This window comes from Lycorma delicatula, chromosome 8 (assembly GCF_047948215.1).
Source record: "Lycorma delicatula isolate Av1 chromosome 8, ASM4794821v1, whole genome shotgun sequence".
Taxonomy (NCBI): Eukaryota; Metazoa; Arthropoda; class Insecta; order Hemiptera; family Fulgoridae; genus Lycorma; species Lycorma delicatula.
The window spans coordinates 51,281,241-51,307,755 of record NC_134462.1 but is presented as its reverse complement, the minus strand read 5'-3'; the positions used below and the strand labels follow the sequence as shown (position 1 = coordinate 51,307,755).

The 26,515-nt window shown below is 30.8% G+C and overlaps 2 protein-coding genes across 7 annotated transcripts in view; one reads left to right on the top strand and one right to left on the bottom strand.

The window, feature by feature from the left end:
* LOC142328935 (palmitoyltransferase ZDHHC3) overlaps positions 1-11,137 on the bottom strand; it is a 52,145-nt gene extending 41,008 nt beyond the window's left edge. For all 3 annotated transcript variants that reach the window (XR_012757384.1, XM_075373114.1, XM_075373115.1), the window contains exon 1: positions 10,966-11,137. The gene's annotated coding sequence lies outside the window, so the exon portion shown is untranslated. The remainder of the gene's footprint in view (positions 1-10,965) is intronic.
* A 391-nt stretch (positions 11,138-11,528) lies between these two features.
* LOC142328621 (transmembrane protein 208) overlaps positions 11,529-26,515 on the top strand; it is a 46,527-nt gene continuing 31,540 nt past the window's right edge. For 2 of the 4 annotated variants that reach the window (XR_012757317.1, XM_075372460.1), the window contains exons 1-3: positions 11,941-12,219; positions 23,700-23,855; positions 25,392-25,528. Coding sequence is in view for 2 of the 4 variants with exons in the window: in XM_075372460.1 (XP_075228575.1) it covers positions 12,199-12,219; positions 23,700-23,855; positions 25,392-25,528 (314 nt within the window). In the remaining 2 variants the exon portion in view is untranslated. Of the gene's footprint in view, positions 11,839-11,938; positions 12,220-23,699; positions 23,856-25,391; positions 25,529-26,515 lie in introns of those variants that run through there. The other 2 variants (XM_075372461.1, XR_012757318.1) reach the window with 2 other exon arrangements.

Sequence of the window (26,515 nt, the reverse complement as noted above, 5' to 3'; positions counted from 1 at the left end):
ATATAATTATCCACCTTGTAGCGGTCAAAAAATATTTTTTATGTTTAAAAAAAATCTTTTTCTTCAGTAATAGACTATTTTCTAACTCGCCAACAGGTAAAAACAGACAGTTTCAAACTTTTACCATTTGTTGTAGCATTCTCATTTTACATCATACAGAGGGTCAAAAGGAGCTTTTTGGAAAGAGTAAAGATGTAACTCAAAATTCATTTTGTTACATAACCAAATCTTGTAATGTTTACTGAAGTTACGTTTACAAATTGTTGTTTTTTCAAATTTTGGGCCCAAGATATATAATGAAGGACTTACGGTAACAGGCCTATTTTTTACTTTTTAACTCTTAGGAATTAGTAATACTTATAAAAAAAAAAAATTCCCACCAAATCATAAGATTTTGAAAATGTCTCATTTTTTGAGCCCAAAAACCACACGTGGGACAGATGGCACAAATCTGAAATGTTTACTGCAGTAATTACTTTTTATATACCTTAAACATTAATGTCCTTGTGTTCCCGATACTAACGGTAATGTTTCTGATTCAGAAGTAGCCTGGACTTTCAGAATACATTTCTGACTTATTGGAGCACAACTATAAAAGATTCTTGTTTCTGAGACTGTTGTGATTACCTGATAACTTGAACTGAGATATTCTTCAGTCTCTTGAACATCTTTATTAGAGCAGAAAATAGATGTTATATTTTTATATTTACATTTTTGCCTCTGCAATAATTGTGCATTTCAAAAGGTGTAACAATTTGATTGTTGACTGTCCTTTGAAGGCTTGCTTTAGTCACAGTTCTTTTTACAGTTCCACCACTACCATCACATGGTCCTTTTCCATGGTATGAGGCAAAAAAATGCCATTCAGCTGCGATTTCAAAATGTTCTTGATAGTAACACAAATTTATGAAATATTTTTTTGTTTTTATACTGCGCTGAGGAACCATCAGAAAAATAAGTAAATTGTTTAACTTGTGGTAACAGTGTTTTTACTTTACTTATAGCTCGCTCTTGGAAGCAGAAGAATGATGTAGTATTGTACTTCAAGTACTCACTAATCACACAGTAGCCTTGACTTCGTCATTTTCCTTCTTTTTTAAAATACATGAGAAATGGATGTACTGTAGAATAAGTTTTTGGCCAGTGATTTGACTGGACTATGAAAATTTTGATGTGACTGGGCAGGAAAATTTTGAGAGAAGTCTCCCCATTACAATACATCCATCCTCCAACAAGTTTTACTTTTTAATGTTGAGGAAATTATCTTGTGAAGTACTCTTGAAATGGAAGAATTTGTGTAGTTAGTGCACAATGTTCAACAGAAACCTACTATTTGTGGATAATTTCAGAATCAAAACCATCTCAGCTGTCTTGCAGTAATCTGAGCACTTCATTAGTACCTGGACATTTTTCACACTGACAGCATGCATGTTTCATTTTCTATATCATATACCAACGTTTTATAATTGAATATCACTTTTACAGCAGATAACATGTGTTTTACAGTTTGGTGGATGACACACACACACACAAAATGAGTACCTGACCCACCAGCCAGAACACAAAATTTAGGTCTTAAATCAGTGAATTTTGAAAAACCTATTTTGAAATTATGTTTATCTTTGAAGACAGTGAACAAGTTTTTTAAGTTACATGAGATAAGCCTTTTTTGAATATTAATTTTCTTCCAGCTTGTCTTACAGAAACACAACCCTTCTTCCTGGACATCATTCGGCTGTGCTCATTCTGATATTCTGACACATTTAATAATATTTTCATCAATTATATGACTAGGTTTCTTTTTGACGATTTGTGGCAAAATTCCACTTGTAAATAATTGTTTGGATTGACGGGCTAAATACAGACTAAACTCATTTTGAATTTTTTGAATGCCCAAGCTGCTTGGTAATAAACTAAAAATATTAATTTTTCCGGGGCTGATGTAACTGTTTTCATTTTAATGATTAATTCTTTATATTCCCTACCTAAATCGGCATAATTTTGTGATAGTAAACTGGTTTCTTCTATAGAAATACTTAAATCAAAGAATTGTTTAATTTACTGGTATGTGACTCGACTAATTTTGTAACTTTATTTTTTAAAATTGGTTTCTTTGTGATACTTGATAATTTTTTAACCTTAATGTAGGAAATGTCAAGTGCTGAACAAGCTTTATTCACAGACTCGACTACAACACAGAGAGACTAAAATATATCTTGACATTCTGGTTCACTTTCTGTATCATCTTGTGGTTTTTGTATTTTGTTTAACATTTTGTATACAGTGCTCTGCCTAAAATTAATTTTAAGTTTAGATTGCTTGTTGAAAATAACAGATATTTCTGGAAGAAATCTATTAACCAGTTTAGCTAAATGGATTAGAGAAACTTTTCTCATTAATATGAAAATATTTATCTAAATATTCGGTTTTATGAAAAGTACAGATTTTTTTTGTTTTAGTACATTCACTTCTTAAAAATATCGATGTTATTTGTTGTTCAGGAAACTCTAAAATATCATCCAATACTAAAGATCTATTGTATGCCAATTTGTGACATACTGTTTCAGTGTATAAGCCAACTGAACACTCCATAATCTGTTTTTATGAAATGCAACGGTTAGCATAAATAACAACAGTTATTATAAATTATAAAACTACCAACTGCACCTTACTTTGTCTTATCCCAGTTTCTCTACAGCTAAAATAAAAATTTCTCTAATTAATAAAATAAAAAATAAAAGATATCGTATAAAAGAGAAGTTCACTGCTAAGAAAATTACTTTATAAAGAAGTTTACAATACCTAACCACAGAATTAATTAACACAAGCAACAGTACAACATATCACATTGAAATCAAAACAGTAACTAAGCCTTCTACAATGTTTACATTCAGGATTACGCAAACATTCATGTCCACGCATGTCTATTCATTTTTGTGTTTAAACATGAGTTTGTGTGTGTGTTTGAGCCATACTTTAAGTAACAAACTATCTACAATATAGGCTATCTCATAGATTTATGGGTCCTACATGAAAAAATACATGCTGTGAATTTTTTGGATATATTGTTCACAGTTATAAGGAATGGTGTTTTTAGCGGATTTGATGGCTTCATTACTTTGTCAACCCCTTTAAGTAATAAAATAAATTTTAAATGACTTTAAAGTACATAAATATTATTTATGTCTGTTAAAATTTCAAATTTTTGCCACCTGTCCCACATGTGGTTTTTGGGCCCCAAAAATGAGACAGTTACAAAATTTCATGATTTCGCGGCCACTTTTTTTAACAAAGAACACTCGGTAACAGTCCAATTTTTTTTTTAATAAGTACTACTAGTACCTAAGAGTTAAAAGGTAAAACAGGCCTGTTACTCTAAACACTTAATTATTTATTTTGGGCCAAATATTTGATAAAACAACAATTTGTAAAAGTAACTTCAGTAAATATTACAAAATTTGGTTATGTAACAAAATGAATTTTGAGTACATTAAAATGAAGTACCTCCATCTTTATTCTTTCCAAAAAGCCCTTTTTGACCTCTGTACGATGTAAAGCAAGAATGCTACAGCTCATGGAAAAAGTGATGAAAATGACTGTTTTCACCTGTAAGTAGTGTATTACTGAAAACTTTTTTAAAAATATAAAAAAAAACTTTTTTTGGCCACTACAGGGCGGGCAGTACACATACCAAACACATCATAAAAAATAACACACACACCAAATATCATAAACATCAAAAAATAGTGATGCAATAAAATTTGTTGAATTAGAATCGAATATCCTACCAGGGATGCGCAAAGAATTGTTCTACTGGTGGTCGGCCTCAACAGCCAACCTGAAGGTGGTGGTAATTTATACTAGGAGATGTCTTCAGCAAGCCAAAGGCCATCTGATTGATGAGCTGACAGAATGATATTGAAAGGCAAGAAGGGAGCTGAATGCCATGATTAAGCGGGTGAAGTCTGAGGCCTGGCACCAACTTCTGGAAGAACCTGACAACCCATGGGGGAGGGCTTACCAGATTGTCACAAAGAGGTTTAGTAGAACCCTCCCTCAGCTGACCAGGGCACAAGCCTTTCGAGCAGTGGCTGACCTATTCCCGTGTAGTGAGAATTGATTGCGTCCATGACAACGAATTCTCAATAGTTCTACTGGGCAACTCAAAAAATAAACATCGGGAAAAGTCCAGATCACGGCTGTGGTTGTCAGGATATTTGCTAAGGCTTATCCATGTATAATCCTTGATGCAATGAACCATGCGCTTCAGAGGTGTTGCTTTCCGGAGTGCTGGAAGCAGACCCGAGTGGTGCTCATCCCCAAAACGGGTTCTGACTGTGTGGAGGCTTCCAAATTCAGACCTATATGCCTACTCAATGTTATGGGTAAGCTATTCGAGCGGCTGTTGGGTGAGCGTATTCGTGCTGAGGTGGAATCGGCTGGTGGTTTCTCCCCCAACCAATATGGTTTTGTTCGGGGGAGATCAACCACCGATGTGGTCAGTCGAGTTCTGAAGTGAGCCAAAGACAGGGCGGCAAGCTCCTGCTGAGTGAGGATACCGCTGGTTGTCCTCCTCGATGTTAAGGGGGCCTTTAATAACTTGCCGTGGTCAGTCATCATAGACGCAATGCAGACACATGGGATCAATGAATATCTGATTGTCACTACCAACGACTATTTACATAATAGACCACGTGGTCCTCAACGCTGAAGAAGACTAGAAGATCTGGAAATGTTTGGGGAAGTTCCACAAGGCTCTGTTTTGGATCCGCTCCTGTGAGAGCCTTTTGAGTAGAACAGGGACGAGGAGGAAGATACGGCTAATGATACGGTTCGGCGTAGAAGTTATTGGTTTGCGGCAAGGGGAATGGGTCTTGCTCCCAACAAAACAATCACCATGGCTATGGTGGGAAGAAGAGTACTCTACGAATTGTCATCTCGGTTGATGGGGTGAAGGTCGCCACGTCGGGGTGTATTAAGACCCGGGTGTATTTACGTCGTTTAAGACCTCGGCATGAGGCTTAAACGATCTGGATTTTTTAACGCCCACCTATGCGAGGTCACGTCGAGAGCTAAATCAAAGATACTCACTCTAGGCCATCTGATGGAAAATTACTCGGGCACCAGGGAAAGGAAACGGAAGCTGATCTGGTAGTTGCGCTGTCCAGTATTTTATAAGCAGTATAAATGCCTGGATCGGGGTCTTTACCAGAAAGAGGTACATGAGGATGCTCTTCTCCCTCCAGAGAGGAGCAGCTATTAAGATTACCTTTGCCTGTCGAACTATATCGAGTCTGGCTATTGAGATGATAGCGGGTATAATCCCATTCAATTACACGCTGAACAAACGGCAAGAACATATGCTGGTATGACAAAACCTGAAGCCCATAGATTGTCCCTGGAGGAATGGCAAGCGATGTGGGACAATGCCCCCCACACAGAGCAACCTGGACGAGACGTCTGATTCCCAGGATTGAGCCGTGGGTCCGGAGGGGATTTGGCGAGGTAGACTACTACCTCGCCCACTTCCTTTCATGGCGGGTTCGCGTCCTTCCTCATAGATTCCGCCAGAGGGATGCCCCGGACTCCTTGTAATGTGGAGCCGAGGACACTCCTGAACACACTTTTTATGTGTACAACAGATGGGTGCATGTGAGACATCAGCTCAACCTGGAGGGTTTGAACCCGAAGAATAGCATATTGGTTTGCTTGGCATTTCTCCTGCCACCACCCCATTCGGTCACCCTAAAGCATAAGAACGAATGTCTGTGCCACAAACGGCTACTGAGCCTCAAAACAGTTTAGCAACCACTGTCCTAACTAGCTCCTAGAGATAACCTTTTAATTTAAAAATTTAATAATTATTACAATTAATTATTTTTTATTAATTAGATATTTATATAATTTATTTTTTACTTTTCAGTACATTTTATATTTGTTATTATATATATTTTTTTAAATTCTCAATTTGATTTAATTCTTATTTTTTACTTTTTAGAGGGTTTTCCTAATTTGTTTCCTTTTTTATTAATGTTAATATTAATATTAGTTAAATAAAAGCTTTTTTAAAAAATAATTTTTTATATGTAATCAAATATATTTTTATAATTTTTTTTTGTATTTTTTTTATGACTAAAAAAAGTAAAAATATTTATTTTTACACATCGAAGTTACATACGTGTATCAAATTTCAATCATTTTTATACGATAGATCAAAAGATATAGCAGTTGCAAGATTTGATTATTCCTAAAGCGAGTTAAATAAAAAGCTTTTAAAAACTAAAACTTACAACAAATAAAATGGATAAAATATTACTAGAAGCTTAAAATCAATATCAAATTGGGTAAAATATTAACACTTCATAAAAATAGCAACACCCGGTTTAAAACTTTCTTATTATTGTCTAGAATTTGAGAAATATTTCTCTGCAATTTAAATTTGCGATGCAACACTGCATAACATATGCAAAATTCTGTTAAAAGCGAAACCATTTTGACTCACTAAATAAGTGTTCCAAGGGGGTTTCTTGTCTACTTTACACTTGAATTTTTTATATTTAGCCCCTATGTTGTTAAAGTTGACGTTTTCAATATTTTAAAAATATTAATGATAGGTCGTAATTCAATGATAAATTAACCAATACCAGTAACCTAATACAATTTTGATTCAAAAATGCTTGTAAAACTTACCCAATCTAAGATTTCAATGAGCACCCTACATCTTTTTTCAAGAATTTATTTTTATTTTTATATTGGTTTATTTTTGTAAACACTATCAAAGAAAAAATAAATTGCAGCGAGATATTAATTATTCTTCAATGAAATAGTCTGTTTTTGTAGCAATGAAAATTTATTATTTGGTGTGGTTAACCAACAGCTATTATATCTCTTCTGATATTTCTCTTGAAATTGTGTGACAACGACCTGTCACTGTAGTTAATTCAAGTGATATCAACTGTCCCAGGACTTTGCAGATTGGTACCCACACTTTGTCTTATTGAGAATTTTGAAATGATGTACAGGATGTGCATGGTCTAGCTCAGAGGTTCCCAAACTTATTTTTCTCATAGACCACTTTCAAAATTTTCCTGGTTCCGGTGGACCCCCTGCAGCTACATTTCTACCATATTTCCAGTCGACGGAAAATGTGAAGATCAGATCTAACTATGAAAATTTGCGTTACGGCTGAGTTCCACGAACTAACAGCTTCCGAAAAAAAAGTGAGAATTGATTGGTTAATTTTTGATTGACTGTGCTGTGAGTGGATGTCAAAAAAGTAAAGTTGGCCAATAAAAAAATGCTTCCATCCAACTTTACATTTTTGATATCTACTCACAGCACAAGAAAGCAATCATTTCTCACTTATTTTATTTAGATAACTTCCCATTCAGAGTGGTAAAAAGCAAAAGAAAAATAGTATATTTTTTGTGTTGCATTTATTCAAATATGTAATCATTACACTATTAATTATTATTGTTATCATATTGCAATGTAATATAATAAAATTGTCGTAATATAATTAAAATTAAACATTAATAACGTAATGTAACTTCTACAATGACAATCACAAAATAGTTAAAAGTTTAATGGAAGGGATGTACTTGATGGATTGACAGCAAATTATCAATATTTGGCTTCAGTTTTGTTAGGAATAAGCGCAAATCTCCCCGTTCTGTGATATTAAATCTGCTCCTTTTTTTGATAAAAGGTTTGTAACGACACCAAAACTTTTTTCGACAAGATATGACGAGGGAAACGCTATCAAAAGCTTTCTCGCAATTCCCCACAGTCCAGGATATTTTTCTGGTATTTCTGCCTGCAGCCAAAATGTTTGATAACCTCTTTTAAATTTCACCTTCAGCTCCTCATTAGTGCTAAGCTCGAGTAGCTCCTCTTGTAATATCACATTCTCCACTTCCGTTTCATCAAATGGATTTATGATCCATGGTGGTATTTCCATCGTCAGAATATCTTCAAATCTGATTTTTAAGTCATCATGCAGGGCAATTAAATGTTGAACGTATATCTGAATATCCTCATCAAGGCATTCTACCTGTGACAAGTTTGAAAACTGGGAAAATACGCGCCGACTAATATTTTGCTTCATAAATTTCAATTTTCCAAGGAAAGCTGAAATTACACCCTTTGTTTTTATTAAATTGAGACTGTCCCCTTGTAATTGTAAGTTAATGTCATTAAATTTTTTGAACAAATCTGTCAAATACGCGATGTCAGCTTTCAAAGAGATCAGGTTTTCTTTTAAATCTGAATGTTTATCTTGCAGAAATTCTAAAACCGATTCAAAAAGTGAGTAAAATCTTGTTAAACATGCACCTTTCGACAACCAGCATACTTCAGTATGTAAGAGCAATCGTTGGAAGTCTTCATCATTTTCATCGCACAATTGGGCAAATAAACGCGTATTCAATGAATTGCTTCTTATCTTGTTAACAGCATTAATTACAAGTTGAAGCGATTGGTGCAATCAATCAGATTTTTCGCTACTAGGTGTTGTCGGTGGATGACAGTGAATTGCAGTTACCTCTGGTGTAATTCTTTTAAGATGGCTTATAAACCCACGATATCGCCCGACCATGGCAGGAGCTCCAACTGTTGCCACCGAAATAACGTTTGTAAATGGAATTGATTTTTCGTTTAAAAAATTCACTCAGGACATTAAATATCACTATGGAAATCAGATGAATTTTCGTGGACCCCCCTTACGAATTGTGAACCCCCATTTTTTGTCACGCCAACATAGACCCCCGTCGAGTCTCCCGTGGACCTCTGGAGGTCCACCTGGACCACTTTGGGAATCAATGGTCTAGCTGGTGGAAAAAATGAACCTGCACATCACCATTTTCGAGGCTATCTACCACTTCTATCCACTACTGATCGTCATACACACAAGCAATAGTCTTTTTCCTAAAGTGAAAGTGATACAATACTTGACACAGGATGGTCTTCATGGTCCTTGGAGTCTGAAGTAAAGTAACCATGACGTAAAGTCTGAAGTAAGGCATTATAAGATCTTACAATGCCTTCTGACACAGGGACATACTTGTGATAGCTTGTAATACCAACAACTCTTTCACAGCAGTCAAAATGGTTTTTTAGAGTTTCTGAAATCTTAGCTATCTCATTGGATTTAATAAAAAAAAATTCCTTTCGGCAAGCCTAAAGGCAGAGGTAGATTTCACCAGTGCTAAGTAGGGGAATAAAAAAATTTCCACCTTAAAATTAAGAAAAACTTCAAATTTACTAAATATGACAATGATTGCATGTGAAAAAAGTTTCACATGTTAAGCATACGACAAGCCCATCTTCTTACAATTACAGCAAAATTTTGGTCATCTCTTGCTGTAAGGGTTGGTCATATCAAAACTTTTTTCAAACAAAAGTTTTAGGTAATGTTTAGAGGACTAATGACCACTTTAAACTGATTCAGATCAAAACTTGTTTCAGACAAATGACCACTTTAAACCAATTAGATACGGTACCTATTAAGAGAGGTATGATTTTTTTTGTCTTTGAAACCCTATTTTTTGGTCTTTGAAACCCCATTTTTTTCACCCCCTGGGCCAATGGTTGGTGATATTAAAAAACTTTACTTAGATAAATTTTAGGCCATTATCCAAAAAATAATAAAAACTTTAACGAATTTGATATTTTACTTAACAAGAAAGTTATATCAACATTTTGTTTTTTCTAAAAAGCCCCCTCATTACCACCCCATGGTCCAATTTTTCCCATTAACAAACTCGACCGAGTTTTTGGGTCATTATATTTTATGTATCAATCTGAAAGTGACTGGCGCAATAATTACGGCAGTTATCGTGTCCATAAAAAAGTGAAATACATAATATATATATAAATTATATAAATATATTGGGGAAGTAAACTGATAATTTCAACCTTATCTTCTTTAGAGGCATGAACACATTTTTCTTTTAGTTTTAAAATAGGATCATCATATTTATGTGAAGAAGGCTGGGCTGGAATTTCATTTTCAGAAACTTCTGAGTCCCATCAGTTATTTGAAGCCAAAATTTGAATTTTTTTTTTAAATATAGTTTTCAAAAATTCATAAAAATTTAGCTTAAAAATATTCTAACATATACCTACATATAAAAAAATAATTCAAACTGTGTATGCCATCCCTGCCTCTTGAAAAAAATTACCAAAATGAAATTTGATTGACCCATTTACCACTTTTCCTAATCAGTAGTACATGGAATCTTGTTATTCTTCAATTTGGTTATGTTACTTTTCAGAGAACAAAAGTAACGAGATGTCTATGTCAGGTCACCAGCAACTGTTTGGTGATGGTGTCTTACAAGTAGGGCAATATATAACTTTCTGTTTGAAAATACAATCTTAATTAAGTAAAAAATCATATGTTAATAAATATTGTCATTAAAAAAAAATTATTTTAAAGAACTGTCAGGTTACATGAATACCTTTTATCTTCCCGTCATGAATACATGACAAATAAATATATTTTAGATAAGTTATTCACAATTTTCTGGCTACCTAGAATAATTTAAATATGTTGAAATCTTCTCCCTTTCCTACATAGTCAGTACTAAAATAGATCACAACAAAAATCGACAGCTTCTTATGGCGATTAATTTTTAAGTAGTTTATTAAAAATTGATTAAAGCAACTGGAGTTAGGCTTCAAAAAATCTTAAATAAACAAAAAAGAAAAAAGGAACGAAAAGTTGGAACACCTACTGAGCGATTTATTTTTATCCTTATTGGATTATAATATCTTGTAACAGAAAGTAAGTAAATTAAAACAAAATTCACACAAGAAGTTGACATTATACAGTACCTTTTTTAATTGCTGCTTATTATCACAACTAATTAAATAAGATAAAATACCAACTAAATTACAAACGACCTCATTATTAAAACTACTAAAAAATAAATTTCCGTAAACTGTCTTTATAACCTAACTTACCTGTGAAAATTGGGTTAAACAACTATCCTACTATCAAGAGAAGTGGAACTTTAACCGTATATCCATTTAACAATTAATATTATTAAAAATACATTTTAAGTGCATGATTACGATGTTTAAACATTAAAATAATAACAAACAAATAAACCAAACATCATCCCAATACCGTTGGTCGCAGGTTTCAGCTGATAAATAAAACTGGTAAATTTTGCTAAAAACATTCCCTTAACAGTTATATTAAAGGGAATTTTTTAGAGTTAATATCTTAAATTATACCATATGTTAGTCATTAAAAGTTTAAAAAATGTTAGATTTAGTATTTAAAAAAAAATAAAATGAAATTATTCTATCATTTCTTCATTAAATATAAAATTCCTTCATTCATTTGTACAACTCAAAAATAATAAATAAATAATGTAGTATTATAGATTAAGATACAATTAAATAAATAGTTTTAGCTTTAGAAAAAAATGTTTCATAGATTTAAGTTGGTGAAAAATGCTTTAAAAAGTTTGGTTTTCAATTTTCATTTGTTGGCTGAAATGGTAGCAGACCAACTCGCATCCAACGTGGAGCTGGTCGTTGGATCTTATGAGGGTTATAATTATAAGTTTTGCGTTACCGGTATTTAATTAATTTCACAAATTTGTTGTAACCATTTTAATATATTGCTGAACCTTAAGCTATATTCAAATCATTTTCTTAATTATTAGTTAATTTAATTATTTAATGGCTTCGCGAAATTATACGAAGTGTTAATAAATATAACCTCTTTTAAGTTAGTAGTACCTAGGTATTTTACAATTTTTTTAAAATTAATCAGGTAGTTCACTTCTTGGTGCTTTGATTCAGTTTTCGTATATAAAAATGCCGGTAAGTGGTTATTACAACTGTTTTTGAAATTAAATTTCGGATTAGATAATAAAAAAATAATTTTATTGTTTTTTTACATATTTTTTTACAATATTGTTAAATTGTTTATGAAAATTTAAAGTCTAGTCAGCTTGTCATGGGATCCTGTTCTTAAAATTTACTATTTTGAATATGCAAATAATAAAAAAGTTTGTTTTCTTTATGATATCATTTATTTAATATGGTTGAAAGCATATTCTCCATTTCTGGTAGTCTTGAGTGAGTAAAGACCTGATATTAGAGGTTTTGATTTCATTTGGAGATAAAAAAATCTATACAATTATACTCCACATCAGTTGGATACAGAAACTTGAAGCATCAATGTTTTTCTTGATTATCAATGTAAGTAGCTAAACATGTTGACCATTTTAAATGGGCCCTGCACTATAAATTTCAAGGCAAATAACGATTGTTTTAGACTTGTTTCATGCACTAAAATATATCACTTTTAATGCGACTAGTTTTTTCAAAATAGAAAAATATATTTTACTTAAGTCTAAAGAAGTGCTTGAAAACAGCTGGAAATTCACTCCTCGATCACCATTCAAATTGTGTTCAGGGAGTTAATTTAAAGGGTTGATATTTTACTCACTGTGTGCTTAGTTTTAATTTCTCTTCACAGTAAATTTTGTGTATTCTTCAAGTACGGATAGCTTTACTAGTGAATTAAAATTAAAATATTTTCACTTATTACATGAATATTTTGTTCTGAATAACAAGTAGTTTGTGGGTGAATAATAAATATATTATTAAATATGTTGAACAAAAAACATGTGCTAAATAGTTTGTTTTAAAGCTTGAAAACTTTTATTTAAGGAAAAGAGTGGTATGTGTGTATTTTGTTTACTTTAAAAGAATAGTGTTCATTAGTAAAATTTATAACTAGTATCAAAATAATGAAAAAGTAGGCTTGTTGTATAAAGCCATACAAAATATTGGTTTTTTATACTTAGCTGGATATAACAAGCTATTTTTAGTAATTTTAAGCAAATTACTGGAATGTGCAGCAAACTTCTATTGAAAGAAAAGATTATCAAAAAATGAAAAAAGTGGTTAGTGATGAATCAAACCCTGAAATTTTAATACTGCAGCTAATATTTTGAATTGTGATAGCATTTCAATAATTACAAAAAATCCAAACATATCACTGAATTTACACTTAAAAACTATTAGCAAATTCTAATAGTTAAAAAAATGTTCTCATCACATTCTATACTTAAAAGTTATGGTATAAGTCTTTAATTATGCCAGTTTGGGTTTATAGTAGTTCAGATTTTTTATATTCCATCATAATTCCATGTTAGATATCATTTAAAAATCCCAGTCAAAATCTCTTAAAATGCTGTGACAAACCCATAACTTTATATAACTAATCATATGTTGTACAATAACTTAAAAATACTATTACATTTTATCACATCAGAAATATTTACAACATTTTTAACATTTGAACAGTTTAGCTGTAGTATTTTCATTAATTTTTTTTAATTTTCCTACTCAAAGCCATTTAAAATGATACTGGAACAATGGCTTAAATAACAATAACTGACATACTGTTGTAAATACTAAAATATTCACATGATTAATTCAAATACTTCTTATATAGTTATAATCAATAATTCAATGTTAATAAATAGTATCAAATTGCATCCTAGTAGTCGAGTACATTTATTTGTGGAAATTAAATTTTCCACCAATTATTTTAGGTTTTCTCTATGTTTAAAATTTTACCAAAGTGTTTCAGAAATTTTAATTAAATTAAAAGCATAATTAAAATATTACAAATATAGAGAGGTATGTTTACCATCACTGATATAAAATTAACTATTATGCTGTTTCTACAATCTGTAGTTTTGATTTATTGCTCAAAGCATTACAACATTAAAAATGACGAGAAATCATAACTTTTATAGAATTACTATTTTTAATTATTAATAAAACAATAATTTATAAAATAGTGTACTGAGCAGAATGATTAAACATTCTCAATAGGAATAGCCAAAATTAAAAAAAAATTATTTTAGGAATAAGCATATGAATGTATTAAATATATAAATACATACAGACATATTTAAATTTAATTTGAATGATTGTGGTAAGAATAATGTTATTAAAAATGTAGTATTTGGTTCTGAAATAAGTATTAATAAAATAAATCCTGGTGACAAAAACAATTACATAACATTAGCAGTAAAATCCAGAAAATCAAAAGTAAATATTTGACTGCAAACCAGTTTCCAAAAATATTAATAAAAAAGTAATTTACCAATTAAAAAATAAATAAAATAATAATAATTGCATTATCTTAAAATCTGATAAAACCAACACCTGTCATTATGTATACTGAAAAATATAATACTCTGATGAAACAGTATGAATTAGAAAATAATTTCAAAGAAATAAATTGCCCCACTAATAAATTTCTAAAAATAATTAAAAGTTTAATAAAAAGTACCATAATATTATTAATTAGATTATAGCCATTTGAACTAAGAGCACCAAAATTGACAAGACTCCCAACAATACATAAACCTGGTATACGTATGCAACCTTTGATTGATTTCACAACTGCACATAGATAAAATACTTAGGATATAAATTAATTCAGATTATAAATACAATATAAAAAACAAATTTGAATTTGTAAATAAATTTAAAAAATTTAACAATTGGAGAAAAAACTAGGATGGTACATTATGATATTAGTAATATGTACGTTAGCATATCCATAGATAAAACAGTTCAAATAATAAAAAACAAATTAATATACAATAATGAAGACCTGTTGTTTATTGATAATATTACTATTGCTAGAAATATTTGCAGACAAAATTACTTTATACTTAATGATAAATATTATATTCAGAAAAATATTTTATTAGTGTGTTTTCCATTATCAGCTATCATGTCCAAGATTTATTCACAGGATTTTGAAGATAAAATTATTTATGGCATTATTCATACACATGATATCCTATTATGGACTAGGCATGTTGATGATGTTTTTGTAGATTATAATCCCATTATACACAATGACCTGGGATCCTGGGTTTGAATTTCATTCAGACCTAGCATTTTTATACGCTAAAAAATTTAATTTCCATCTACAAGTTTCATATCTTCTTTAGCGAATTAATTTATCAAGCAAAAAATAAACGAACTATTATTTGTTCCTCTTATTATCAATTTAACGATTCCATTAAGTTGTGATTTCATTTGTAACACACCATCAAAAGAAAGTCTTTGCTCTTGATTTACTAAATTTTACATCAATTTCTTTATTATGAATTTTCCAAAGTACTTGAAGAAAAAATCCTAGAAAATAAATTTAAAAACTTAACGATTAAAACTGTTACAAAACAAACAATCAGCATGATTTTAGGAAAACTTTCTATGAATATGCAGGTGTTCAAAAAGTAACCCACCGGGTTGGTCAAGTGGTTAACACGTCTTCCCAAATCAGCTGATTTGGAAGTCGAGAGTTACAGCGTTCAAGTCCTAGTAAAGCCAGTTATTTTTACATGGATTTGAATACTAGATCGTGGATACCGGTGTTCTTTGGTGGTTGGGTTTCAATTAACCACACATGGTCAAAGGAATGGTCGAAGTGAGAATGTACAAGACTACACTTCATTTACACTCATACATTTCATCCTCTGAAGAATTATCTAAGCAGTAGTTACCGGAGGCTAAACAGGGAAAAGAAAAAAAAAAGGTGTTGAAAAAGTGATACAACCTTATGTGAAAATGAGTAAGTTAGAATAGTTGTTGAAATTGGCCTCCATTATGCGATTCACAATGCAGTACGACGTTACATGGTCTCTCATGTTGTAACATTTGTTGATGAATTGTTGCGATACATTGTTCAATTTTGCTCTGCAATTCAGGAATGTCTATACAGAAAACTTTTTGTCTGTGCAGAAGAGATTCGTGTAGCTAATGTGGATTCTCCATACACGAAATGCGTGAATTCTGTGCATTTATATATACATCAAGGTGGATATGAAACACCAAAACCAATCATAGAGTTCTTCCCCATCTGGCTTTACAGTTGACATGAAATACTGATAGAAAGCTGCAAATTTTCTAGTGTCTGCAGGTAACTACTTGTGAACAACATGAATTCTATGCGGATGCATCTTTAAACACTTGTGCAATCCCGTCACTGGTGCAATGGCTTCACACAGACTTCTTGGGACTAACAATACGCAGCTTGCACTTCAACTTTTCTGGTGTTAGCTCTTTTGGTCGACCACTTTTGGCTGCATTTGCCACATTCCCTGTCTCTTGGAACTTATCGTACAGTCCCTGATGGAGGACTTGTTTGGTCCATCCACACCATACTTTTCTGTGAAGGTATTCCGGGTCTGGGCATAACTGGCACATCTAATCTATTGAGAGACAATTAATATTCTCTGCTGCATTGTATAACCAATTTTTCCTCAATTAAACCTGCAACAAAAGGAGGAAACATTCTTCCGTAAAGTTGTGTTACTTTTTGCATATTCTGTAGATAACAAAATTTCTCATTAACAATTCCAAAAGTTATTCACTAGAGATGGTTTGTAATACCTTCCTTTAAATATGGATAAAATTATGTGCTTTTCAGATAAACATAAAATAAGTTGATTGCTTACATAATAACAACATTGGTATTTCGTTTTTCATTGTGTGAAATTTCTGAGTATTTTATTAGACTTCTGTATTATTACATTACATTATTTAGTGTCATATTATACAGTAAATTATTTTACTGTCCAACAAAATCAAACCATACAGTTTTGCGTGAAACATGTTACAAAAAAAAAAAATATCATAAGTATTTTCCCAAAAGCCCATCATAACTATTAAACATTTTTTATACTCAGTATTTGAAATAACATATTAGTTGTACTCCTAATGGCTTCTTCAAAAATATCCAGTTTTCCTATTAAAATTTAAAAATTTTAATATATGTATCCGGTAATAACATATAAATGTGCTATGAACAGTTAAAAAAAATATTCATTATTCTTAAAAACGAACAATTTCTTCCTCTACAAAACAAGACAACAGAATTATTTTCATATAAGGGGTATTACATTTTAATTCAACAAATGATCAGTGCATCACTATTTTTGAGTTTGATGATATTTGGTATATGAACTACCTTCCTTGTAGTGGCCAAAAAATATTTTTTCATATTTTTAAAAAACCTTTTTCTTGAGTTATAGACTATTTTCTAACTCACGAACATGTAAAAACAGCCATTTTCATTGTAAGTTGTTCAATTCACTTTTACCTTATTTTAATACTGCTAATGGAAGTAATGAATAAATCTTGCACTTTTTGATAACAAACATAACTCAGTGCTCCTGCCATTTTTTTATTGGGTAGAACTGGTAAGTCCTCACTCATCTTTGGTGTAATGTTGTGTCCTCTTCCAGTAGTTGATAGAAAAAGCTCTGAAGGGTGAGAATCTTTAAAATATTGTCCAGTTGAACCCCTGTTTGATTATCCCTCAATGATTTCTTGAATGAAGTACCAGGACTCTGCAGATGGAAAAAGTGTATTCGATATTCCTTTTCATTTTCATGTATTTTGACTTGCTTGTTGACCACTTGCCAACGTATATGCAGCAGACATAATTTTTAAATTTTGGCTTTGGTAAACCTATAAAGCAATCAAAAATACTAATGACCTCGTGTACTGATATTAATGTAAATGTTTCTAATTCAGAGGTCGCCCAGACTTTCAGAATACATTTCTAACTTGTTGGAACACAACTGTGAAAGGTTCTTGTTTCTAGGACTGTTGTGATTACCTGATAATGAGAAGGGAGGTATTCTTCAGTCTCTTGAACATCTTTATTAGAGCAGAAAATAAATGTTATGCTTTTATATTTTTGCCTTTGCAATAATTGTACATTTCAGAAGGTGTTAACAATTTGATTGTTGACTGTCCTTTGAAAGCTTGCTTTAGTTACAGTCCTTTTTACAGTTCCACCACTACCAACACATGGTCTTTGTCCGTGGTATGAGGCAAAAAAATGCCGTTCAGCTGTGATTTCAAAATGTTCTTGATGGTAGCACAAATTTATGAAATATATTTTGTTTTTATACTGCCCTGAGGAGTCATAAGAAAAATAAACAAATTGTTTAACTTGTGGTAACAATGTTTTTACTTTATTTATAACTTGCTCTTAAAAGCAGAAGAATGATGTAGTATTGTACTTCAAGTACTCACTAATCGCACAGTAACTTTGGCTTTGTAATTTTCCTTTTTTTTTTTAAATATTTCAGAAATAGATGTACTATAGAATAAATTTTTTGACCAGTGATGTGACTGGACTTCATCCTGTATCATGAAAGGAAAATTTTGAGAAACGTTTCTCATTACAATACATCCACTCTCCAACAAGTTTTCCTTTTTAATGTTGAGGAAATTAGCTTGTTTCTGTGCAACAAAATGAGGCCTTTTTAGATTATTTAAATTTTCACTAAGTTTATCTAAGTACTCTAGAAATGGAAGAATTTGTGTAGTTAGTGCACAATGTTCAACAGAAACCTACTATTTGTGGATAATTTCAGAATCAAAACCATCTCAGCTTTCTTGTAGTAATCTGAGCACTTCATTAGTGCCTGGACATTTTTCACACTGATAGGATTAACGCTTCATTTTCTATAACACATACCATGGTTGAAAGGAGAATTTTAGAATCAAATTTCATTGTTATAGTAGATAACAAGAGTTTATCTTGGTGGGTGAGACACACACACATACAGAGTGAGTACCTGACCCACCAACCAAAACACAATATTTAGGTCTTAAAGCAGCAAATTAAGATAAACTAATTTTTAAATTATGTTTTTTATTGAAGGCTGTCTATAATTCTTTTAAGTTACATAAGATAAGCTTTTCTGAATATTAATTTTCTTCCTGTCAGCTTGTCTTAGAGACACAGTCCTTCTTGCCGGGCATCATTCGGCTGTGCTCATCATTGTGGTAAAAATCTTGGACACATTTAATTACATGACTGGGTTTCTTTTTGCCAATTTGTGGCAAAATTCCAGTTGTTTTAAATAATTGTTTGAATTGATGGCTAAATATTGATCAACACTAAATTCATTTTGTATTTTTAGAATGCTCAAGCTACATGGAAATAATCTTAAAATATATTTTTTTTTCTTGGGTTGCTGTAACTGTTTTCATTTTATCCTTTATTTTAATGATTAATTCTTCATATTCCCTACCTAAATCCGCATAATTTTGTGGTACTAAACTGGTTTCTTCTGTAAAAATATTTAAATCAAAGGAATCATTTGATTTACTGGTAACTGACACAGCTATTTTTGTAACTTTATTTTTGAACATTGGTTCCTTTGCACTGCTTGATTATTTTTGAACCTTAATGGTGGAAATGCCAAGTGCTGAACAAGCTTTATTCACAGACTCGACTGTAACGTATTAAGGCTCAAATATATCTTGACATTCCAGTTCACTTTCTGTATCATCTTGTGATTTTTGTACTTTATTTAAGTATTTTATACCCAATGCTCTTTTTGGAGTTAATTTTAAATTTGGATTAATTGTTGAAAATGTCAAAGATATCTCGAAGAGATTTTTTAACCAGTTTAGTGTGACAGCTAAATGAGTCAGAGCAACATTTCCCATTAATATGAAAATATTTATTTAAATATTTCGTTTTATGAAAAGTGCAGATAATTTTTGTTTCAGTACATCCACTTAAAGATATCAATGTTATTTGCTGTTCAGTAAACTCTAAAATATCGTACAATACTGAAGATCAATTGTAAATCAATTTGTGAGATCGTGTTTCAGTGTGAATGCCAATTAAACACTAGATATCCATTTTTATAAAATGCAAGGGTTCTTGCAATAACAATTCAATTAGTATAAATTATAAAACTACTAATTTCACCTCACTTTGTCTTATTCCAGTTTCTCTACAGCTAAAATAAAAATCTCTTCAATTAATAATATTAAAAATAAAAGATATCGCATAAAAGAGAAGTTCACTGCAAAATAAATTACTATATTAACAAGTGTGCATTAACCACAGAATGCACCTAACCACAGAATTAATTAACACAAGCAACAGTACAACATATCACATTGAAATCAAAACAGTAACTAAGCCTTCTACAATGTTTACATTCAGGATTACGCAAACATTCATGTCCACGCATGTCTATTCATTTTTGTGTTTAAACATGAGTTTGTGTGTATGAGTGATGCTTTAACTAACACAATATAATTCAATATAAGCTAGCTCATAGACATATCAAAATATTTTGTGCAGTAGACCTAAAATTATTATCTGAAAAAATACGTGCTGTGAATTTTTTAGATAAGTTGTTCATGATTAGAAGGAATGATGTTCTTAGCAGATTTGATGGCTTCATTACTCATCAACCCCTTTAAGTAATAAAATAAGTTTTAAATGGTTTAAAAATACATATATAGTATTTACTGCTGTAAAAATTTCATTTTTTCTCTACCTGTCCCAGATGTGGTTTATGGGCCCCAAAAATGAGACATTTTCAAAATCTTATGATTTGCCGCCATTTTTTTTTTTTTTTAAGAAAGACACTCGGTAACAGTCCAATTTTTTAAAAGTACTAATAATACTAATGAGTTAAAAGTAAAGAAAAACAAGCCTGTTACCCTAAGCCGTTTATTATTTATTTTAGGCCAAAATTTTGAAAAAAAACAACAAATTGTAAATGTAGATTCAGTAAACATTACAAACTTTGGTTATGTAACAAAATAAAATTTGAGTCCATTAAGCCGATGTTCCATCTTTACACTTTCAAAAACCCCTTTTGAGCTCTGCATGATGAAAAATAAGAAGCTACAGCTCATGGAAAAAGTGACGAAAATGACTGTTTTTACCTGTTAGCATGTAAAAAAATAGTTTATACTTAAGAAAAAATTTTTTTCAAAATTAAAAAAACTATTTTTTGGCCACTACAAGGTGGGCAATTATCATATAAAAAATATCATGAAAATCAAAAATAGTGGTGCAATATAAGTTCTGAAAATTTGTTGAATTAAAATGGAATACCTCCCCTCAACATCACAGATTATTTCCGTAACTATCTAATCAAAATAGGAAAACAATACATATTCAGTCTTCAATGTTGCAGATTGCTCTTAACATTCACCTTTCTCACAGATTACTTCCGTAACTATCTAATCAGAATAGGAAACTAAACCAATGACATCATACATTTACTCTTCATTATCGCAGATTACTCTTAACATTCACCGCCCTCACAGATTATTTCTGTAACTATCCAATCAGGATAGGAAAATAAATCAATGACAACAAGGGGTATTGCATTTTAATTCAACAAATGATCAGTGCATCACTAATTTTGATTTTGTTGATATTCGGTATATGATATGAGGAACAATCAGAAATTATATTACATCCCCTCTGTGAAACAAACAGATATTTATAAGATAATTTTTTTTTTTATTGAACAAATAACTATATTTTACAACATAATCATCATGTTTTTTTACTCACTTTTCTTAACTTGTGACAAGTTTTTCAATTCTACTCTCATAAAAATTTTGTCCAATTTCCTTCAACCATTTAAGGACTGCTTCCTTTAGTTCATCATTATTAGCGAAATGCTCCTCTACCAGGTCTCGCCTGAGAGGACCAAACAGGTGATAGTCGCATGGTGCTAGGTCAGGGCTCTAAGGTGGATGAGACCACACTTCCCACTTGACTTTTTTTGTAGTAACTCCTTTTGTCACATAAGCTGGATGAGGAGTAGCGTTGTCATGAAGAAGAATGACTCCATCGCTCAAATTTCTGGGTTTTCGATCTTTAATGGCTTTACGCAATTTTTTTAAAGACTCACATAAGATTCGGCATTGATTGTTGTTCCTCGGGGCATAAATTCACTGTAAACAACTCCCTCAGAATCGAAAAAGACTGTCAGCATAATCTTGAACATGTGGGGATATTTTCACTTTTTTTGGCTGTACCGAATTTTTATGTCTCTGTTCATGTGATGCTCATTTAGTCTCAGGAGTGTAAGCCGAAAGTTTTAGAGTACATATCAACGTGCTGGTAAGGTGCATATCAAAAAACTTTGCTTAGATAAGTTTTAGGCCCTTATTCAAAGAATAGGAACTTTAAAAGAATTTGATATTATACTTAATAAGAAAGTTATAGCAATATTCAGTTTTTTCAAAAAATCCCCCCCCCCCCAGGGTCTGATTTTGCCCATTAACAAACTTGACCGATATTTTGGGTCATTATATGTTATGTATCAATTTGAAAGTGATTGGCAAAAAATTATGGCAGTTATCATGTCCACAAGAAAGTGAAATATATATATGTAAACTTTTGAACAGTGGTTTTTTGGGGTCTGGGGGGTGTGAGGGATGCGAAGATATGTCAACATTTTCTGCAAGTTGAATCATGGTACCCATTACAATAGGAAGCTTTCATATTAAATCTATAAATACATATTATATATATATATATATATATATATATATATATATATATATATATATATATATATATATATATATATATATATATATATATATATATATAAACAATGAAAATTTGTTGAAGAAACTCATATGAAAAATAAATTTAATAATTAATGCCATTATTAACAAATTATATACATTTTATTTATACAGTATGTGTTGTAGAATAATCAAGAAATTATTTCTTTAGAGCCTGCACAACAGTTTTTCTAAAATATACATTGATGTATATAATTGTAGCAATAATATTTTAAAGAGAGTAGAAAGTTTGAATTTTGGTTCCTCTGTTGTATTCTGTTTAAAAAGCACAGAACAGTTATTTAATCACCTGCAATAAATTTTAATCTTTTTTGAAAAGTTTTTCACTAAAAATTAATCTTGACTAGCTCCTTTAGAGACTGGGAATTTCTGAATGTTATCTTGCCTTTGTACATGAATTTGGTGTTACAATTATCAATTTTGGTTGTTTGTGTTGTGTTTAAAAACCATATTTGTTATTTAAATTGTAATTATTTATATATTGTTTAGTATGCTTTTGTGTTTTATATTTTGAAAAAATTCATAAAATTCGCACAAAAAGGATTCAAAATGTTGCTTAGTTTCAACGCTAATGTTTATAAGATTTCCTTGTTGATTTTTGCATTTGTGACATGTTTCTATGAGGTAATTTGGAGAAGTGAATTTTTTAGTGGAGTGAAATGCTTTTATTTTTTTGTCGCTGTGAAAAGCTGCACTCAATTTGTCTCTTGTAAAGTTTACATAACTGGATTCTACAAACAAGAATGCTCTAACTTAAATAAATTTTTCATGAGATATACTGAGTGTGGCTTTTTATAGTGATGAAAAGGCATTAAAAGTATTTAACTACAATCTTCTTTCACAAACTACTTCTTTGAAACAAGTATCACATTTGCAAAAATAAATCTTGAACTTGAGAACTAGACACAATTCTGAACATAAAGCACTAATATTAATTGTTAACACAATTTATATGAAAGATGCTCTTAAAACACATAAATAGTGTAAAGATCATTTAAAATATAATCCAAATCACATAGCATCACATGCAGTAGTAAGAAAATAGTCAGTGCCTCAGGTAGTAGATTGAAAAAGCTTTATAGCAAAAGCTACAGACTGGGGTATGTTTTTGTTGTACCCATTATGTTAATGTATGTTGTCATATAAACCTCTTTAAAAAGATAATAACTTCACTAATTAACATTATTTGTTAGCAGCATTATTGTTTACATAAACTGTTTGTACTAATTTACTTTAATAATTATTGTTAATGTTTTCAGCCAAAGAAAGGAAAGGAAGGAACAAAAGGGCAAAAACAAATTGTTGAAGAAAATACAGCAACAGTAACATTTTACCGAAATATGATACTTGGAGCAGTTGGAATTTTTGTTTTAGTGAAATTTATATTAGGAGATTTTTTTACAATACAAAATATTGTTAGTATAAATAATTAATTAATACAAATTAAGTATTAAACATATTTTTTTTTTAGTTTTTAAGAATAGAACAAAATTATTCTAAAAATCATGATTACAGTAGTGCATGGAAAAGCAGTATTAATTGATGCTTGACCCATCAAAATCTTGGCACTTTAATTTAATTTGTAAGACAGGAGGGCTTATATTTTAAAGCAACAAAATTTTATGTTTTCAGAATATTAAGATGTATGAACACATGCACTGATAAATACACCATCAGTTATTCTATTCTCACTGGTTTTAAACACTAGTGAAACTACACTGGTTTGAAAATTTTTCAACATGAAGCTACAGATTTTCTATGTAAAAAGACATCTGCATCATTGATATTTCTCTGTAGTATCATACTGATTAACAGTATTTATGGACTTTTCTTAAAATTAGTGTGTAAAATTAACATCTCCAAATAAAACCTTTCAAGACTATTACTCTATGCCATGTATTTATAAGCTTTTTAAAACGCCTTATAATGGATATCCACCTAATTTTGTTTAAATTGTAAAACTCCTTTTCCATAGAAGATTGGATCTAATATAGATTCGCCCAAGCCTCTTTGTATAAATTAAGTGTACATTGCATCCTGTGCTAGATGATGCATTGTTGAGTTTATTTAATACGGTCAACAGGCCCTGAATTCAGATCCCAGTTAGACATGGCATTTTTCTTACCCTACAAAATTTCCATTTTTATATTACCATGTGCAGGCTTTGAGTTTAATCTAGGGAATCAATTTTTACCAAAAATAAAATTCCTATAAAGAGAATGTTTGTTACAGTTAAATTTAAGAAAAATAATGCACAGCATGCATTGTCATTTAAATTAATTTTTGGATTATATTTTAAAGAAACAGATATTGAAGTATTATTTGTGGTCTTTAAAACATTTGTAGGTTATTTCAGTTGGTACAGTTTTATTATATTTGTATAATGTTCATTTTTGATTAAATTATGCTTTGTACAACACGTAATATATTTAATTTATTAAATTAAATTTTTTGAAACATTGTTTATATAAACTGAAATTAATTTGTACAGAATTAAACAGGCACAGTCAGGATTGAAGGTGTAGTTTAATATAATTTATACACATTTTGTTCTAATTGAATTTTTATACCATACAGTAATTTTTGAAGTAAGGTATTGCTTACTGTCTGTGGGCAAGTCTAAATGACGAAAGTTAAGATTATTGCTACTGTATTAACTTGAAAGAGTTTTTAAATACGTGTGGAATTAATTAATATTTCTGCAATCTTTTGAAAAAGATGCTAACAAAGTTAGACAACAGACTGTAGTCAGATGGAAAAGGTCAAATAAAGTGAAGACACACATAAAGCTCCTTCTGTGCTTTGGAGAAATCCCCTTTCCAGTTTATGTTGGCTGATGTACTTATTTAATATGGTATAATTTTATTCTTATTTCTAAGTATTAGTGTAGTATTGACACAGCTAAATTCATATATTAAATTGATACAAGAACTGTTTACTTTTTATTGCAGCTTCTTTTTATTCTTGCAAGTATCTGTTATGCTGCAAGCTATCATTTCATGGTATTCATGTCAAAAGCAAAGTTAACTGAAACTGGCCAAATAATTGATTCTGGTGTTGACCTTAACATGGAAGGTGGCATTGCTGAGTAAGTAATTAAAGTTTATATTTATATTATAAATGAGTGTAACTTTCATTTTGAGATTATATTTCCTCATACCAGTATGTTTGTAGTCTTGTAGTCATTTATTGACATGTAAATAAATTGTAAAATATTATGCCAATCTCTGTGGTGAAGTGGTAGCATCTCATCCTGTTATCCAGAGGTTCCAGGTTCAAATCCCAGTTAGGTATGTATTTTCATATGTTAAAAAATAACATTTTATGTACATTCTATGTACAAGCTTTAAAGCTTCTGTATAAGTTCATCAGCCAAAAAATAAATTTTATTTATCAGTTTTATTAATCGTTTTATGTGTAATAATGTAAAGTTTTGATCCAGTAATTGAAATAAATATTTTTAGTAACGTCAAAATGTTTTCAGTAACTAAATTAGAGCTAATTCACCAAGTAATTGAAAGTAGTCGCAACTGAAAACATTTTAAAGTAAGTTAGTGGAACAATTTTATGTATAAAATCTATTTGGTTAGTCATTACAGAAGTCTGCTTTATAAATTTTCATTCAAAACCATCATGAATAGAAGCATATATCATATTTTGTAGGTTAGTGGTAGTGATTCTGATAGAAAAATTAAATATGATGTTTAGTTACGTTTTTCTTATCTAGATTATTTATTAATTTTGATCTTTATTTTTTGGGGGAGGATAGTCCACATTTATTTTCTTAAGTAAGGTAATGGAAGTTTCAAGCTAGTACGGTGGGAAAATAGTAAACACCATGAGAGTGAAATAGTAAACACCAAGTTCACATGAGATAGATATTCCTTGACAAAATAAAGATGATGGTAATTTATTTCTACTTTAAAAACAAATTCAAATACACTGGTCCAATGTAAGTTTAGAATTCAATATAACAGATCACCAAATAGATTGTGAATTGGTCAGATTGTAGAATGGTCCAACAACCTGGCCACTGAGTGGCCAAGTCTGGCAAGTAGTTAGGCTGAGGGAGGGC